The 20,175-nt window shown below is 34.9% G+C and overlaps 1 protein-coding gene across 50 annotated transcripts in view; it reads left to right on the forward strand.

Moving 5' to 3' along the window:
* The window catches only part of mical3a (microtubule associated monooxygenase, calponin and LIM domain containing 3a), a 151,370-nt gene that overhangs the window by 50,646 nt on the left and 80,549 nt on the right, over nucleotides 1-20,175 (forward strand). For 29 of the 50 annotated variants that reach the window (XM_073929868.1, XM_073929866.1, XM_073929835.1 and 26 more), the window contains 9 exons: nucleotides 3,809-3,925; nucleotides 4,103-4,204; nucleotides 6,904-7,059; nucleotides 8,098-8,198; nucleotides 11,469-11,726; nucleotides 12,140-12,255; nucleotides 16,082-16,208; nucleotides 18,274-18,367; nucleotides 18,855-19,002. In XM_073929868.1, the coding sequence (XP_073785969.1) occupies nucleotides 3,809-3,925; nucleotides 4,103-4,204; nucleotides 6,904-7,059; nucleotides 8,098-8,198; nucleotides 11,469-11,726; nucleotides 12,140-12,255; nucleotides 16,082-16,208; nucleotides 18,274-18,367; nucleotides 18,855-19,002 (1,219 nt within the window). Of the gene's footprint in view, nucleotides 1-3,808; nucleotides 3,926-4,102; nucleotides 4,205-6,903; nucleotides 7,060-8,097; nucleotides 8,199-11,468; nucleotides 11,727-12,139; nucleotides 12,256-16,081; nucleotides 16,209-18,273; nucleotides 18,368-18,475; nucleotides 18,503-18,854; nucleotides 19,003-20,175 lie in introns of all 50 variants that reach the window. The other 21 variants (XM_073929856.1, XM_073929850.1, XM_073929857.1 and 18 more) reach the window with 1 other exon arrangement.

Here is a 20,175-nt window from a genome sequence, read left to right on the forward strand (position 1 = left end):
CATAGTCTTCTTTGTTTGAAATAACAAATTTCTTGAGCTGATATTTATAACGTCCACGTGATTACTAACGTGCTTCTGACACCAGTTTCTTTCAGAAACAGACAAATGCAAGAGTGACGCGTGAAAAAAAAAGGAGCAAATGATTCTTTCAGCGACCAAAAACATGAACAAACTGTTATCACCGCCTTTTGAACTATTATGAACTCGGAATGCCGAAATTATTTTCTGAAAGAAGTTACATGTCCTGACAAAGATTGCACTGACTGTGGGCTATCTGTTACGTGTTGTTTTTGAACTCAAATAAGGACTAAATTTATGCTGTGTGTATTTTTTCTGTAATTAGTAACATATCGGAGACTGTAAGAGTCTGTATTTGTTCACATATGTTGCATTTATTTATTTTATATAATCGCAGACGTTACAGTAGTTCATTTCAATGTCATTGATCTGCAGTTAAAATCAAATCAGGTTAATAGAAAGGTCAGTAATGAACATTTTATACACAAGTATTTATGTAAAGCATCTGTTTTGTGAGTAGTGCTTCTCGTATGATATATGAACGACCCGTACAGCTTTACTTTGACATTTCCTCGAGCGAGAATGACGTCAACTAAAACTTTGTCGAACACCACACCTGTACACCACTTGTAACTTTTGGGAGTAGAAACGATGACCTGATGAAGCTGACCCATACCGACCCATACCAAACTGTTCCACTCAGTGGAAACGGGCTCTCAAGTGCACGCAAATAGAGAGAGGAAGTGGTGCCTCTATTGCTTTTCACATTTTTTAGTTACGACGTGAGAATGTCCTGCTAAACCACTTTAGAGGACATACAGGAGATACTGTTCTTGCCTCTTGATATGTGGCTGTTTGTCACAGAAAGATGACACATTTTTTTGGAGGATGGTTTATTGCTATGCATCATAATTGTATTATTACGGTGTTTTGTATTGGCTGTCTATTTAAAAATGGTGCTTCCTATTTTGTTGTTCCCTTTTCTTATTGCATACGCTGGTGACGTTTTCCTGTAAACCAGTAGCCTTCAGCATTGAGTCTTGATCTGGTACCGTACTGTTGTGCTAGCTACGTCAAAAAAAGTGATATGGTACAGTTCGCTATTTTGGTACCTTTTTAACAGTGGAAATGAAAATAAATGTATCTTTACCACTCAGTGGAATATAAGAGAACCTGACTACTAGTGTGAACACACCCTTACAAAGAAATTAACCTTCACAGTATGGGCATCTATTACAGAAGATCCTATTACAACTGGATCCTGTTACATATAGTCGTAAATGGGTTACCAATCACCTTGGAGACTTTCAATAACTCTAACTAGAGTCTTCAAAGGTGTTCTGGGACTCCTAGCCAGTCTGGCGTAAAGGCTAATTTGTACTGATGCATTGAATCACCGCCTGCTCTTGTAATCAGTGTGGGATGCGTGCGAGAAAACCTGCGAAAACAAGGGCTTTATACTTTGCCAACAAGATAGAACAGATTTGATTAGGAAAAAATAAAACTTGGACTCTTTCTTTGTGGAAGTGATGCATTTGATCATTGAAACTCCTCTAGGGCTTGCTTTAAATCAAGTAGTGAGAACACTAAATAAAGGTGTAAGTGGGGTCCCAAACATTTTGACCTTGTCCACTTTCAGTTACTTTCTGAGGTACTTTTAAGCTAAACAAGACAATTACACAGTACTGTTCTTGTACCAAAACGTGAATTACCATTGAAATGATCATTGTCATCAACATCAATTTAATTTATCTTACTTTCCTGCTCAAATCAGCTTCATAACATGGGTTTGCTCATTCAAAAGTGGTCTTGAGGTACATTGAATGGTCCCATAAGTAGAGTGCCAAGTTTGAAGAAACGAGACGAAATGGTCTTGAGGAAATTTGGACAGGAGATTCAAATGCATGTTAATAGTGGGTGGAAATTGTGACATGTTTCTGCTGACCACTATTAATTTGATCATTAAAAACACAATATTTTAAGGTGGAAACAGGGCCTAGAATGTCTTTTTCTGCATATTGAGTCAAATGTTAATACCAGGATTGATTAATCCTTTTTTCATTCATTCATTTTCTATTACTTATCCTGGGCCGCCTTACAGGGGCAGCAGTCTCCGTAGGGAACCCTAGACTTTCCTATCACCAAACACTTCCTCCAGATTGTCCGAGGAATCCCGAGGCGTTCCCAGGCAAGCTAAGAGGCATAGTCCCTCCAGGGTGTCCAAGGTCTTCCCCAAGGCCTCCTCCCAGTGGGACAAGCCTGGAACACTGTCCTCATTAGGAATCCAGGATGCATAAACAGGCCCTATTTACACTAATACGTTTTAGTTTTAAAATGCGTGAGTTTTGCTTCGGTTCCGTCTTCCATCCACACTACCCCAGAGTTTTCGAGCCCCGGAAACAGAGCATTTTGAAAACGCTGAAGAGGCCGTTTTCGTTTTAATATGCTGCTGCTCCGTGTCATTGTATGAGGGAAAACAGAGATATCTGAAAACGTGGCATGGTTGCTGACATTCGCGCTACCAGATTGGGACTTTTTCTTAATATTAAGTACTTAAAGTTCAGACTTTGCAAGTTTATAACGATCTCCCAAGCATGTAAGGACACTTCGTATAAATCTTCAAATGTAGCTTCACTGTACTTTTATAAGATCATTCACCCTGGCTACCTTTCACTATCTTAACAATAAAGTGAAAACATGACATAAAGCACTGTCTCCTAATTTTTATATTAACAACTTAAACATACCTGATACCAAAAATGAAAAGGCATCATGTACATATTTATATGATCGACATCTTCACTGTATGCAAATTTATAACAAAACGGAGCCTAATAGCTGCCTTCTTACATTTTCATTAAAAAATATGAAACATTAGGCTTTTTGTCAATATATGCAATATATATAAACATTTTGTCAATATATGCTTAATGTCAGGCTATATGCAAACAATAAAGATTATCAGAGGAAATGCATGGTGAAATACGAAATAGCCGTCTCTTTTGTTGAATATAATAATCCGTAATCTATCATTTTAATAATCAGTAATAATTATAAAAGTAGAACGTACAATAAGTTTGTACAATATAGGAAATAAAGGCAAGCAGTCGGTCAAGAGTGTGGAATTAGTGTACGTGGTTACATAAATTATTATGTAAAACTTATCTTTGCTCTCAGCTAAAACACGTTACCTGAGAACAGGTAGGCTTATAGATTCAAAAGACCAACTCATTAGGTATAGTTCAACTACACACGAGGAATTATACATTGTGTTTAACAACTACAGAGAGATGAGATCCAACGGTAGATTCAAGATGGGCTGGCTGACGTTCGGCTGCTCTCAGGCAGGCAGGTGTGCTCCGAGCTCCTGCTGACTGCCTGGAGCTCAGACACGAGAATATGCTGAAGCAGCTTTTAGCGCATGCCAGAGTGCATGTATGGTCATGTGATGTGCGTTTTCATCAGTGTAGTGTGGACGGAAAGCTTTTCAGAAATGCTAGATGAAACACCAGTGTGGACGTGGATAATTTTCATTTTAAAATGCTGTTTTAAAACTAAAACGTATTAGTGTAAACGGGGCCACAGATGCCGAACCATCGCTTGTGGAGGAGCAGTGGTTCTACTCCAAGTTCCTTCTGGGTGACAGAGCTCCTCACCCTATCTTTAAGTGTGTGCTCTGCCACCCTGCAGATCTTGAAAAGATCTTGTCCTTTCGGTCATGATCCAAAGCTCATGACCATAGGTGATGGCTCCTGACCAGCAGGATTGATATTTTTTGTTCTTGCTGCAGGTATTCGTCAGTTGCAGTTGATGCTCTTGAAGGTCGCTCTTCTCCTCGGCATCGAGATTCATGTCAACGTGGAGTTCAAAGGCCTCATTGAGCCACCAGAAGACCAAGAGAATGAGAGTAAGATCACATTCTCATGTCCTTTCCGCACTGAAGTTCGGCTGTTATCCATTTGTTATTTTTTCCCCACATAAATGCCAGTCGTTCTAAAGGGCCTTGGCATATCCTGAGCGGATACCAAGGCTAGCGGAGAAAAGACTTGTCTGTCATTGCTGAACATGATGTTGGTTTTTCCAGGAATTGGGTGGAGAGCCGAGGTCCACCCCAGAACACATCCAGTCAATGAACTAGAGTTTGATGTCATAATTGGGGCTGATGGGAGGAGAAACACACTGTCAGGTAAGAGTGCAGCGTTAATGAAAGTGGCAAACGTACTTTATGGCTCGTTGGCTCTTGTCTAGACAGGTTACAGAAATAATAATAATAATTAGTGGTGTGTTACTTGAGCAAACGTCAATGTGTACCTCATCCCACACCATTTATCCTGCAGACATGAGTGATATCTTAAATTATTGTGCTTTTTTAAGGAGAAATGTGCAAACACTTGTCTAAGAGATTGAATTACAATTTTTGCATTAGACGAATTGTACAATGGGGAGGTGGAATTTAAAGGATGTAATTTTCAACTGAAAAATAAACCACAATCACAGATGTTTTTTTCACCCCCTTTTTAACATTAACCTGCTTTTTATTGGTTTTCTTAAGAATGCTTTAGTGGTATTTGATAGGAGTTTATCAGTGCTACAGATTGAAGTGCATTGTTTTACTGTAAAGGAGAAGGAACACAGAGCCACAGAGCTTTCTTGACCCAAGAATTATAAAAAATGTGTTCTCATCTCGTGCAGCAGAAGTAGAAATGGTACAATCAAAATGCTTGAGAGGATCTTGAGGGAGTAATGGACTGTTTTCACAAATTTTCAGATTTCTCAGCAGTGGAACTCATCGTAGTTGAGTAAACCGAAAACAGTGAATAGGAGAGTATAACAAAAATAGTAAGAGACAAAAACTATTTAAAAAAAAGGAGTGTAATTGAGACTGCCAGAAAAGGCAGTTAACAGAGAGAACGCTGTATTAGAAACACAATCACTGTAGCATGAACTTTTTTATTATATAATTTAACTTAATAAAATACAACAGTGTAAATATAGTTTTATAGTTTAATATACTTTTTTAAATCAACAAACAAAAACCTTTCAGGGTTTACAATGCTAACACAGACTTGTTATGGCATCTATATTTTGCTGCACTCTGGTCATTTTGAAAGGCTTTGAATAAAAAAAATATCTGTCGAATGATTAACAGTTGACAGCAAAATTATTAGCTCTGCTGTCAAATATTTATTTTTATTAAAATCTTTCCCGAATTGAGCAAAGAAATTTCCAGTATTTCCTATTCACCTTATGCTCCGTGGGCGAGCGGGCACAGCCATTTGAATCGTTTTGGCTCGAGACCTCTCCTTCACCTCCATTCTTATTTAGATATTAAAAACAGCTCGTTTTGCTGCTTGTTGTTGCAAACGTATATTTTCTTATTAGATTATTCTGCTTTGTCTGTATAATCATGCAAACACTTGTTTTATTTAAAAGCTGTTTTATTAATTTTTTATTTTAAGGTCCATATTAATAGCCCCCTTAAGATTTTTTTTAATTGTTTACAGAACAAACCTCTGTTTTACAATGACTTTACTCATTAACCTAATTTGTTTAACATAATCTAAACCGCCTTTCCACTATCGTGCCAAACCGTTCTTAAAACAGTTCAGTACGCTTACGGTTGTTTCTCCACTGAGCCTGGAACAGCGCAGGACGGTTACAAACCGTTCTCAGCCATGAATTCTCTACACTGTTAGACAACAGTGCTGAACTGTGCCGATAGATTTTGTGTGTTGATGTTGCGACTCTGTTGCCAAGCTACCTTTAATATAAAAAAAGCTTTAATGTAAAAAATGATACAGGTCTAAATGATACAGGTTTGAAACCCGCCGATCTAAAATCCTAATATAATAAAATAGCCTATTGTTTTATTTATATATGGCTAGAGCTTGATTAATTTAATTTACATCCTAGTAAAGCCTTTAAGTTGCGCTTTAAGCTGAATACTGATATCTTGCAAAATAACTAGCAAAACATAATGTACTGTCATCATGGCATAGACAAAATAAATTAATGAATCCAAAATATTGCCTAAAATGTGTTGGAAAAAATCTCTCCATTAAACAGCACTTAGAAAATAGTTGAAAAAGAATTCAAATTTCACAGCCTGGTCAATGATTCAGCTGTACATGATGCCTGTTGAATTTTATGAAAAGGGTCTGTGTATAATCCAAAACTTTGCTGACATGGTGCAATGTTCATCTCTGTTTTTAATCATATACAGCTGAAGTCAGAATTATTAGCCCCGCTGTTTATTTTTTCCACCAATTTCTGTTTAAGGGAGAGAAGAGTTTTTCAACACATTTCTAATCGTAATAGTTTTAATACCTCATCTCTGATAACTGATTTATTTTATCTTTGCCATGATGACAGTAAATAATATTTTATTAGGGATTTTTCAAGACACTTCTATACAGCTTAAAGTGACATTTAAAGGCTTAACTAGGTTAATTAGGTTAACTAGGCAGGTTAGGGTAATTAGACTAGTTATTTTATAATGATGGTTTGTTCTGTAGACTATCAAAAAATATATAGCTTAAAGAGGATAATCATTGTGTCCTTAAAATGGTTATTAAAAAAAAAATAAAAAACTGCTTTTATTCTAGCTGAAATAAAACTAAAGACTTTCTCCAGAAGAAAACAATATTATCAGACACACTGTGAAAATTTCAAAGGGGGTTTAATAATTCTGGTTTCAACTGTGTCTAACCTGACAATCAACATAACAAATAAAATATATGGAATAAGATAAACAAATTATGTTTTGAAGTCCCTTTTTTTTTTGCTTTGACCCATATTTATATGCAGTAAATCTGATGGATCAATAGTTGTTTTGCATAACCATTCCACTGATTATTCTTGTGAATGTTTCTGCTGGCTGTTCAGGGTTCCGGAGAAAGGAGTTCAGGGGCAAACTGGCTATTGCCATTACAGCAAACTTCATTAACCGCAACACGACCGCAGAAGCAAAGGTGGAGGAGATCAGCGGAGTAGCCTTCATCTTCAACCAAAAGTTCTTCCAGGACCTCAGAGAAGCCACAGGTACTTTTCTTAACACAGTTAAAGCCAGAATTATTAGCCCTCCTAAATTATTTTGTTTTTTAATTTCCATTTATTTATTTTTTTCCATCGCATTTCTAAACATTTATTTAATAACCCATTTCTAATAACTGATTTCTTTTATTTTTGCCATAATGACAGTACATAAATATTAAAAAATATCAAAAAATATATAAAACTAATATTTTACTAGATATTTTTCAAGGTACTAATATTCAGCTTAAAGTGACATTTAAAAACTTAACTAGGTTAATTAGCCAAGGATTCGCATAACCGTGATTTGTAACTATTTGTATAACAGTGGTTTGTTCTGTAGACAATCAAAAAAATATTTGTTTAGTTAGCTAATAATATTGACCTTAAAATGGTTTAAAAAATAAAACAAAGCTGCTTTTATTATAGCTGAAATGAAACAAATAAGACTTTCTCCAGAAGAAAAAGTATTATAGGAGATGCTATGAAACATTTTTTTGCTCTATTAAACATCCTTTGGGAAATGTTTGGAAAAAAATGTACCTAACAAAGAGCTTGTTCTGTGCTTTGTGCTGAGGTAGCAGTTTGTTGTAGTATGTTTGAGTTGTGTAATCGCTGTTATCCTCTCTCTCCTGTTGATGGAGGGAGTGGGCATATTATCTACTGCACAGATGGAACTTAATTACATCTGTGAACGGATGCAAACAACTTCCTCTTTCTCTATCGGCCTTTTTTTTTTAGTACGGTGACATGCTGTCTGTCACATCGCCTCTTCAATCTCAATCCCTCTCTCTCATAATTTGTCATCCCTCTTTATTAGCGTGACCAATGTTACAAATGTATTGCCAAAGCATTTGTAAAGTTTACACAAAAAAGTAGCATTGCATGTAAAATAACAGAGTAATTAGTAGAAGTAAAAAAAGAATACAAATAAATCAGAATAAACCATACATTTAACAATCAACATGATTAATGTGTGGTGCTCTCTCTCGCTCTCCTTCCCTCTCACTCACCTTGTTCTGTTTTTCTGTTGGTTTGTCTCCACAGGAATTGACCTGGAAAACATTGTCTACTATAAGGATGACACCCACTACTTTGTAATGACTGCCAAAAAGCAGAGCTTGCTGGAAAAGGGCGTCATTCTACATGTGAGTGATCAAAGTTGACTGATGACAGTCTTTTTTTTTTTTTTTTAAAGCTATCTGCACCCTTTTATTCTCATTTCTTCCTCACTCTTTATCTCGATCACTTCCTGTTTGCCATTTTCTGCCCTTCTTAAAAGCACTAGCACACCGCTTAATTTCAGATGCAGAACATTATGACCCTGTTGGATAAAAATGAAACTTCCTTGAACAGCTTAACTGGTTTTAGCTGATCTGGTTGGTTTATTATAGGGATTTTCTTTTCCAACTGGTTAGGTAAGAAAGATATCTGACTGTCCAGCTGAGCCAGATGCACACCAAGTTGGTCAGGCTTGGGAAATGGCTTTAATGGGAAAATTAATAGGTTTAAGATATGTAATGTCAAATAATTAGCTTTAGCACCATGGCCAGAACCACAGACTAAAAACATTCAGAAGATTAGGATAAGTGTTTTTATTTTATTTTATTTTATTAAAAAAAAATAAAAAATCATGACATTTCTTTTAAATGTATTTTTTTATTATTTGGTATTATGTGGTATTATATTTTTGTTTTTTATATTTATTTTATTTTAATTTATTTTTCTTTTTATATATTGTATATTATATATAATATATAAGTATATATTTTTTATATATTATATATTATATTTTATTTATTTTTATATGGTATTATATTTTTATTTGTTTTTATATTTTAATTTAATTTAATTATTTACATTTATTTAAAAAATATTTAAATGCATTTATTTTTGTTTTATTTTTATTTATTTTTTATATTTAATTTATATATTTTAATTATTTTATTTTACATATTTATTTATTTTCAGTAAGAATACATTAATTTTAGCAAATATATATTTTGCTAAATTTAATATTTTTCTATTTTATTGGTATTTATTTTTTATGTTATATTTTATTGTATATATTATATTATATTTTTTATTATATTTAATTTTACTGATTTTTTTTTCAAGTAGTAATGCATTAATTTTATCAAGAGTATTTTCCACCTTTATGTTTGAAGCTTTGGTCAACATAATAGACGTCTTTCAAACATATTACCAAAAAAATTTATAATTAAATATATTCCAAAGCTTGGTGTATGTATCATATACAAGCTCTAGGTTTTTAATTTTCTCTTTTATAGAAGCCTTTTTGCCCATAGAAGTGTAAATAATCATTACTCTGAGCGGACAGTCTGTTCCCATTTATTCACAATGAGCTCTTCTGCTCTGTTTCCAGTTCTGCCAAGTTTGTTGAATCATTAACAGGGAGCCTCAATTCCAGCCCTCTCTCTCTCTCTCTCTCTCTCTCTCTCTCTCTCTCTCWCACACACACACACACACACACACACACACACACACACACACACTCACACTAAGTCTTGCACAATACAACTGATATAATGACGCACAGTAATGAGACCAATTAATGGAGCCCGGTAGGTTGCGAGAAAGCTTTGCTGGCTTTGCATTTTTCAGGATAAATTACAGGATCCCACCGGACAAAACACTTATTTAATGCATCAGGATTATGGCTTAACTGTAATTGTGCTCAAAATAAAGGCGTTTTAAATGAGTGTCAGGACTGAGAGCCCTCGACTGTTTTAAAAAGCCTGACTGTTAGAAACAAACACTGTCTGCTCGTAGCAACATGAATCAGAGAGGAAAAGACCTCTCAAATATCCTATTACCACACCCACAACCACTCACGGCTGAATTATATGCCTCATGGTGCTCTCCAGTTGCTCTCAATTTTGTGTGGAGTTTGAAAGAATCAACCCACCTTTATTTAATGCGAAAAACTATTATTGTTGTTACATCTGCCTTAGCAGTTTTAAACTGCTTCTGTTGAAAATTGTCTTTTCAAATTTTTGTTTGTCATGAATATGAGTCACATTAGACTTATAGTATTCTGATGTGGGGGAAAAAATCATGAGATCACTATAGATAAAGTCATAAAAAGAATTTGATTTGTAATTTTCGTTTTATTCTGTAAACTACTTATGACATTTCAAATGTAAAATAAACATGTTGGCAGTTAGATTTTGTATAAAATAACAAAGAGTGTTTTTTTCAGACATGACAGAATAAAAAGTTAAATCTTATGAAAAAATTATCTTATTATTTTTTATGGTCTAAATTGCAATATTTGTGCTTGGAATTTGGAAGATTTTTTCAGACCTTTTTAAAATAATAATAAAAAAACACATTACTAAAATTGCAATATTTATGTTTGGAATTTAGAATCAAATTTTCAGACCTTTTTAAAAATAAAAAAATAAAAAAGCTCTAAACTGCAATATTTGTGTTAAGAATTTGAAAGACCTTTTTAAAATAATAATAATAAAAAAATAAAACAAATTGTCTAAATTTCAACATTTATTTTTGACCTTTGGTAGACTTTTATTAGACCTTTTTAAAATAACAAAAAAAAGGTCTAAATTTCAATATTTATGTTTGGACTTTGGAAGACTTTTATCAGACCTTTTTAAAATAATAATAAAAAAAATGTCTAAATTTCAATATTTGTGTTTGGACTTTGGAAGACTTTTATCAGACCTTTTTAAAATAACAAAAAAAAAAAGGTCTAAATTGCAATATTTATGTTTGGAATTCTGAAGATTTTTTCAGGCATTATATAAAAAAGTCTACATTTCAATATTTATATTTGGTATTTAGGATATTTTTTTATAGACCTTTTTAAAATAATAATAAAATAAAATCTTAATTTCAATGTTTATGTTTGGAATTTGGAAGATTTTTTTTGACCTTTTTAAAATAACACGTTTTTTTTTTTTAAATGTCTAAATTTCAATATTTATTTTTGGAATTTAGACGATTTTTTCAGACCTTTTAAAAATAATAATAAAAATTCTCTAAATTTTAATATTTATGTTTGGACTTTGGAGAAATTTTTCAGACATTTTTAAAATAAACTTCTTTTTTTTAATGTCTAAATTTCAAAATTTATGTTTGGAATTAGATATATTTTTTAATTGATTTATGGGTTTATTGAAGGGTTGGTTGATTTGATTGGATGGGTAGAGGGATTGGTTGATTGATTAACTGAATAGTTTGGATAATTGGATAGATAAAGGATTTGGTTGATTGGATGGATGGAGGATTTGGTTGATTGGATGGATGTATGGATGGTTGTTTTGGTTGATTGGATGGATGGACGGATGGTTTAGTGGATTGGATAGTTTGGTCGATTGATTAATTGATAGACGCATTGATTTGATATATTTGAAATATTCTTTGCTCTTGTATAGGACTATGCTGACACAGAAATGCTGCTCTCCAGAGCCAATGTTGACCAGAAGGCTTTACTCTCTTACGCCAGAGAGGCAGCAGATTTTTCCACCAATCATCAGCTTCCTAAGCTAGACTTCGCCATCAACCACTACGGTCAACCTGACGTCGCCATGTTTGACTTCACCTGTATGTACGCCTCAGAGAATGCAGCGCTCGTCCGCCAGCGCAACGGCCATAAGCTGCTAGTAGCTCTTGTGGGAGACAGTCTTCTAGAGGTGAGTAGAAAGCCCATGTGGATGAGAGAATAAGACTATGTTCTCGTAGGGGAGTTTATTATTTGTTATAACATCCTTTAATAGAACCAGATGGTGTTTTTCCATGAAGCACCGCAAAATTGGCTTTTACTCTTCTCCAACAGCTTCCTTTGACAAATTTCAGCTTCTGAAAATACATTTTCTCACATAAATCTGAAACCACCACTTTAGAAGCTGCGGTTATGAAAGAATTAAGTTAAACACCACACACCGTTACATCTAGCTAGACCGCGCCTGTGAGAGTAGTTTTTCCATCATCTTCTAAACAGAAGGTGACTGATTTCTAATATGAATTTTACTGCTGCTCGTTTGTCACTCATTACTCTAAGAGGAACAAGTTGACGGATTAAAGTGATGTGTGCTTTTATGTTTAGCCATTCTGGCCGATGGGCACTGGAATAGCTCGAGGTTTCTTGGCAGCCATGGACTCAGCATGGATGGTGCGCAGCTGGGCTCATGGAAGCTCTCCTCTGGAGGTGCTGGCTGAACGGTAAGACAATGCTTATTCAAAAATAAATGCTAGTGCAATGTACACTATATACAGTGCACTTCTACCATTTAAAATGCCCCTACTTATTCTGTTTTAAATGTTTTTCATTTTGTTTTGGGGAAACACTAAGTTTCCCATTATATGCATTGCAGCATCACCGCGGGGTCTTAAAGTCTTAAATATCAAAAACAACATTTTAGGCCTAAAAACGTCTTAAATTAACTGAAATATTGTGTTGTAGGTCTTAAATCATTTTAAACAGCTTTTAATTTCCTTATATTTATGTAAAGCTACCCAATCTGGCCAACACGCTTTCCAATCAATAACATTCCATCTCAAAAAAAGTCTTAACAAAAGTTTATTTATTAACTCTATTTACCAATATGGTTTCATTATCTTCCTTACAATAACATGTTTTTTTATGATTTAAGTCTGACATAAAAAAAAAATACTTTGCATTTTTCCTTGTGCAAGTCTGAAATTTCAATTATTATGGTCTTAAAAAGTTTAAAATTAAAAAGTTCTAAATTTGACTTGATGAAACCTGTAGAAACTATGTTAAAATTATTGGTTCCAGGATTCAGTCTCTCTAAAGGCTGGGACTAAAACCAAGCTGACGACAATCAACGAGTGTCGTCGAAAATGTTATCAGCTCCAGTCTAAATAGCTTGCAAAATGACTAATATAAGTCAGTAATAACAGACAGCATCGCTAGTGACTGTTAAAGTAATCTGCAAATTCATTATTATTATTAATTTGGGTAAAAAATGTAGAAAGCCTTTACATTTTGCACAAGATAATATTATTATGAAATTGGTTTGATGTCGTCAGCTAGCTCTCTGCAACTCTCACATGGTCGCCCATCGAAACTAAGGAGGGCTGCACCCGGTCAATACCTAAATAGGAGACCACATGGGAAAGTTAGGGGAAATTATTCCCAAAATCAGAGGGGAATGATAGTTGGATATCACTCATGTAGAGATGCATAAACCTAACCGTAAGGCTAAACTTAACATAAACGGTAAACAAATCTCTTAATGCTGATTGGCTGATTGAAATGTTGTAGATGTTGATCCAGTAACATGTCCTACTTAGGAAATCGGGTTAGGGATGTTAGTACATAGCCAGTGAAGACCATAGACTGGCGTTATGGTAATGTGTTACAAATCAATGTAGGTTATAACAAGAAGTAAGACTGGAAATACTGGCTTATTTCAGATATGTTCTTTCATTTTGGAGATAATAACTGATAATAACAATACGCGTATTGTGCACTTTGATATTTGAAACCACTGTTCACAAACCGCTGTATTACACACACACACACACACACACACACACACACACACACACACACACACACACACACACACACGCACACATGCACACAAAGAATAATAGGGGCACTTTAAAAACAAATAGTGTGTATTAAACATTTTATACAGATAAAAAGTTGTTTGGTTGTAAGATGACCTCACAAATGCATGATTGTTTAATTACTTACATTTAAACTTTTGTCTGATTGTGCAAGTAATGGTAACATATTTTAAATTGTAGTAATTCATGCTGTCTTTATTTGGCAGTTGCATTTACTGAAATAGCAATATTTTATGTTAAATTACAAATAAAAATTAACCATGTTGAATTTGTTAGCATGTCATTAAGATCTTTTTTTATCTAAAATTAAATTCTGAAAATGCACTTGATGTTCTCCCTGCCTTCGCGTGGGTTTCCTCCGGGTGCTCCGGTTTCCCCCACAGTCCAAAGACATGCGGTACAGGTGAATTGGGTAGGCTAAATTGTCCGTAGTGTATGAGTGTGTGTGTGGATGTTTCCCAGAGATGGGTTGCGGCTGGAAGGGCATCCGCTGCATAAAAACTTGCTGGATAAGTTGTCGGTTCATTCCGCTGTGGCGACCCTGGATTAATAAAGGGACTAAGCCGACAAGAAAATGATGAATGAAAATGCACTTGTTTTCAGTTAAATTCTCTGATACAGGCTGCGTCTGAAATCGCATGCATCCATACTATATAGTAGGGCTGGGTGATTTGGCCTAAAATTAAAATCTCGATTAATTGAAAATTCGAACTATTACGATTAATTAACGATTTTTTTATATATATATATTTTTTGCCCTCATAGTTCACTGACTAGTTTTGTAAAGTAAATTTGCTCACATATTACATGTGTGAGATTTCTTAATGAAGGGTGCTTTGCTTAATTTTAAAATAATTGAAGTTATAGTTATTTATTGAACATTAACGTTGAACAATTGAAATTTAAACACACATTGCCTAAAATAAAGTCTTTTTTTTTTTTTTTGTAAAATAAGTAACTTTCGCATTTGCATCAGCCATGCCTGCAAAGGCAGTGTCGGACAATAATTGTGCGCTTGATGCAGAGGTATAAACAGTGCAGGGTCATGTGACCGTAACCACTGTAGGGGAATTAATTGAAAAAATTGAAAAATTAAAAAAATGATTATTGGTTCTTAATGACGTTTTTGATCACTTTTCGATTTATTGCCCAGTCCTACTACATAGTACGCTAAAATCAGTATGCGAGCTGAGTAGTATGTCTGAATTCGTAATATTAAAAAAAAAAAAAACGTATGCGAGAAGTACCCAGATGACTTACTATTTCCGGCGTGATTCTGAAGTGCGCATTTGATGCACGCTACACTATCCCATGATACCACGTGAGAGAATCCATAAATGGGAGTAAAGTGACGTAACTGATGCTGGTAGGTCACGTTGTCATGACAAAATGGCGGATGCAGTACATCTGATTTCCATTAATACTACTCGCATTCATACTCTATAACACAAACTAACGGTCAAGTAGTAAATTTAAATTCAAATGCAGTACCTACTGAGTAGTAGGCAATTTTGGAATTGAAATAGAAATAAATGAGGAAATAGAAATAGAAATGATGAGGAAGATGTCTGTTAGGTTGTAATAACTCTCCCGAAACCCTTCCTGAATCCAATGTTTCAGAATTAAATGCCTACTTTACTACACCCAATCAGCTCGCAGTAGAAAAAACGAGCCACACCCACTGCTTTTCTATTTTATTAGTCTGCTTCTCTAAGAACCACGTCACAATATGATTTTTTTTATGTTTATTTTTTAATCGGTCGCAGCTTCTGATTCAAGTGGTCTTTAAGTTATGAATCCATTTGTAGCTCTGATACAATTCTCTTTTAGCATCATCCGTCAAAAATGGTAGCGGAGGTCATCATTTAGCATTTTTTTATATATTGAAAATGACAACTGCAGCTCAGCAGGAACAATTGTATAACTACATTAATCTCCAAAATGAATCTGTTTTTCTGTTTTCCCCCACCCCTGTTTGTGGATAATTGGTTGTTTAAGTTTTTTTTTTTTTTTTTTTTTGTATTGCACAAGGTCTTAAGCCATACTATAAAAGCAATATGAGTAACGTGGTGTTTTGCTATACCAAAAGCATCCAGTGATATACAGCTGCAAAGCACTTTTGATGAGGCTGACAGTGATTGCTCTTCAAACTGAGCAGTAAACAGCTCAAGCCCCTCCAGGCTGTCATTTACCGTGGTGCTTGTTTTCTCCCTGCACTGTTATTTTGCTGCACGCGGCAGGGTAATTCACAGTGGCAAAGCGCTTTTCAGCTTGTATGCAATGAGCAGCGTGTTTGTGGGAAAGCAAAAGTGTTTTACGAGCAAGTAGTTTGCATGGTGTCTGGAGGGTCTTTTCCTGAGAGATCACTAATGGGACTGACGCCAAGATAAAGGGGATTGTGGTCTGTTGTTATGGGGTGTAGTAATCACACGAGTCCATTGGGTTTCAGGGAAAGTATCTATCGACTGCTGCCTCAGACGACACCAGAGAATGTGAGTAAGAACTTCAGCCAATACAGCGTGGACCCAACAACACGATACCCCAACATCAGCCTTCATCAAGTGAGACCCAACCAGGTGTGTATATGCACAGCTGGAAACACAGATGCTTGTTTTTGACTACTGGTTAACCAATAGATCACTCGATATTTGGCTTTTGTGTGGTAACTGAGAAGATCTGAGCTTATTTGATTGTTTTATTACCTTTTTCTAAGTATAGTCAATAAACCGTAATAGTGTGAGAAATTTTGAATGTCTGAGGTCAGTTCTAATGGTTGTAATAATAATATTAATAGAGAGTTGTTATATATTGATCCCATATTGGTTCTTATCCAGTACTATACTTTTTTTATTTTATAAACATTTTTGTAATTGGTGTTAAGTGATATTAAATAGACATGTCAATATTATATTTAATTGTAATTCTGTCATAAACACACTCGAGTTTTAGTATAGTAATGAATATGTATTGACCTTATTCTAAAATGCGGAAGTGCGCCTGTTTTCGACTGTCTTAGAACTTCCGTTTCAGTCGTCTATGGGAGAAATGACAAGGAATAATAAACGGCAAAAAACGGTCAAACTACTTGCTCTACAAACAAATGTTTGCATGACTATACAAACCAAGTAGAATAATATAACAAGGAAATATCAGTTTGCAACATCAAACAGCGAAACGAGCAGTTTTTAATGTCTAAAAATGAATGGAAGTAAATGAGACCGGAAGTCTCGTGCCAAAAAGATTCAAATGGCAGCGCCCGCTCGTCTGCGGAGAATAAGGTCAATATGGCAATGTTGATGTATTTGGTCTTGGTGGTATAGATCTGCTACGCTGCTGCTGCTATGATTATTATGACAGAACAAGTACTGAGATCTGCTACTGCCAGTATGTACACAGACATGCCATCTGAGAATATAACACGCTGCTGCAAACATATATGTAACCCCCGTAGTATACCTAAACACAGGTGGAGCTGGGGTTGAGGAGGGTCTCAGAAAACGCACGCAGCTTAACAGTGTAAAACGTATTGGAGCATTTAAACTGATAAGGAACAAGCTCATTGGCAACCAATCTTCTGCGCCATGACGCAGGAGCAGATAAGGTGACCTATCAGCCTGCACGCGCATAGTTTCATTGCAGAAATGTTACTTAAAAGGTTAATAATTTTCTATATATATATTTGTAATTAACGTTGAATAATTATTTTATAATTGAATAATACTATAAAATCCCAATAAAAATATACAATTTTCTTTGGTTTTCTTGTCTAAATGTTGCCTAAATATGCTTGAAAATGGTTGATTTGTTTTAATCATAATTTTGCTGTCGGTCATTTATAACCGATTTTTTTTTATTGCAAAAATCTATGATTTTTTTTAAGCAAGAATACTTTAGAATCAACTCAAGAATACTCATGAATTTTTTTGGCCAAAAAAAAAAAAAAAAGTTAATTAAGATACATTAAAAAGATACGTTAATGCTTTTTATTTTTTATTTTTTTGCAAAAAAATATGCATTTAAAATTCTGTCACGCTTTTGTATGTATTAACATTATCTTCCTGACCTGTTACTCTAAAAATTACAAATTTTGTTAGTTTTTTTAATAAAATAACTTTTACCCAGCCATTATAACCGATTCACACGGGGCTTCTGCGTCAACACTTGGCGGGGGGCGTGTCTGAAAACGATCTGATTAGCTGATGCTTCCATTGGTGCTTGAAAAGTTGAGATATTCCCAACTTCTGCAGCGGGCGCTGCTTCTGAAGCAGTAGATCCACAATTCAGTTCAGCAATGCTTGATGTCACTCATTCAAAGTGAATGGGAAGCAGTGATGCTGACGCCCCGTGTGAATGATTTATTCACCTTTAAGGCATCCTAGATGTACTTGTATGACTTTCTTCTGAATAACAAATCCATCTGGAGTTTTACTAAATATTATTAATATTATTATTAATTACTTTTGCCACATTGGCACATTTTTCTTATGTATCAACATTATATTGATGACCTCCAACTCTGCGCTCAAGAAATTGACTTTTAATTGAAAGTTAGTAGTTAGCAGTAACTAGTTATGTTTTCTGAACTCCTCCTAAAGAATAAACTTGAGCTCTGATACCATATAACAATATAATTATCCACAGGTACGGCATCTGTTGGACACCGGAGAAACCAGGGATTTGCGTGTGGACTTGGAGAATGTGGTCAACTCTTCAACTCCTAAACTCACAAGAAATGGTGGGTAGCTTTAGTATTGCACATTGCCTTTCCATACAATTATTCCCCTCTTGTATATCAAGTGGTCTAACATGTAAATGTGCATAACTTGATTTATTCTCATCCTAGAAATTCTGCTTGAGAAGCAATTGCAAGGTAATTTTTGCAGGCGACTCCGAATGCATGACGTTCAGAAAGCTTTGCGCAGTTTACTTTATGAAACGAATAACTCGGATATGCAATGGAAAGATTTAAGCGCTTTAGACTTAAATGCAACGATGCACTAACAATAATTTGTGGATTTCTCTCAAACTGAGAATTGTCGATGTCTTGAATGTTTCATAACCTCTCTCAAAAAGGGAATGAAATGCATTTTTGAAAACTCTTCAGACTGCTCTGGTCGTGTCACTAACTCTCTTCTGATTGGATGTTGGCGCATTCCATTTCTCGGCATGCATATTTTTGCTGAAGTTCAGAGGCATTGACTGTCTCTGCGTTCCTCCATCAGAGTCCATCGTGCGCTCCAGTAAGCTGCTGAACTGGTGTCAGAGGCAGACGGAAGGCTACCGAGGTGTCAGCGTGTCTGATCTCACCACGTCCTGGAAGAGTGGTTTGGCCCTGTGCGCGCTCATCCACAGATACAGACCAGACCTCATGTAAGTGCTCTATGCCACATGCTGATCCCAACAAAAGCCCTGTGTTATTATGCTGCTATATTTAGAGACAAACTCAGAGCTGCCTCAGAGAATCAGATGTTCAGTTCATGCAAAGAATAACAAAAGTTGAATTTGAGAGGACATTTTAAATCATATGACTCACTTATTTGGAGAAGACTGTAGATCAAGGCCGAGAAATGTTGGACATTTTAGGGAGTTTTGAGGTTTTGGTGTGTGGTTAGGAGATTTAGGTTATCATCATGAAATGTATACTCTGCCAGTACTGTAGTCGTGTCTGTATTAAAAGGGATGTAGAGATAAATATGCCAATATGTTATTTTTGTTGGTAGTTTTTATTTTATTTTATTAAATTAACTTTTAGCTAGTCATGATGAAATTATAGACCATTTCAATGTGGTGATGTCATTGGCTCATGAACATTTCCTCCTTGTTGTCAAATTGTTTCATAACTGTAACAAGAGGCAATTTAATCATGAGTTAATGTTAAAACCGCTGTCATAATGTTTCTTATCAAAATGTGGAGCTTTTTAGATTCTTGGAAGCTATGGAAATTACAAATGCAAAACAGGAAATACATTTGAACCACTGTTACTGTTTTTTTTTTATCTCCCAACATAGTCTATTTAATCAAAAGTGAAAGTTTATCATGTTAAGAGGTTAGTTCACTCAAAAATGAAAAATACCCCAGGATTTAGGACCAGGATTAAGGCATCCTAGGTGTATATGACTTTCTTTTCTCTGACAAATCCATCTGGAGTTACATTAAATGTTATTTGATTTTCTGTGCTTTAGAATGGTAGTCAGCATGTTCATTTTTTCCCTGTTCAAAATGTTTATTGGGGATGGGCGGTATGACCAAAATTTTATATTTAAATATTTTAGTAACATCCTTTTTTAACCTTGTTAAGCATTATAGTGATGCACAATATTGATTTTTTTGCTGCAAAAACTCCTTTTTCCTGAGCTGATGCTGGAATGTTTTATATTTGTATATTTTTGAGAAGCGTTCATTTACAGGTTAATTTACAGGGTCAGGTTTTTTTTTTTTTTTTTACCCCACAAGTGTTGACTTTTAGCAATAAATTAAAATCAAGACTTTAATCTAACTTTTCTTTCTTTATTTTTTTATGAGTGTAACTCAGCAGACCCTGT

The sequence above is a fragment of the Danio rerio genome, chromosome 18, assembly GCF_049306965.1.
Source record: "Danio rerio strain Tuebingen ecotype United States chromosome 18, GRCz12tu, whole genome shotgun sequence".
NCBI lineage: Eukaryota > Metazoa > Chordata > Actinopteri > Cypriniformes > Danionidae > Danio > Danio rerio.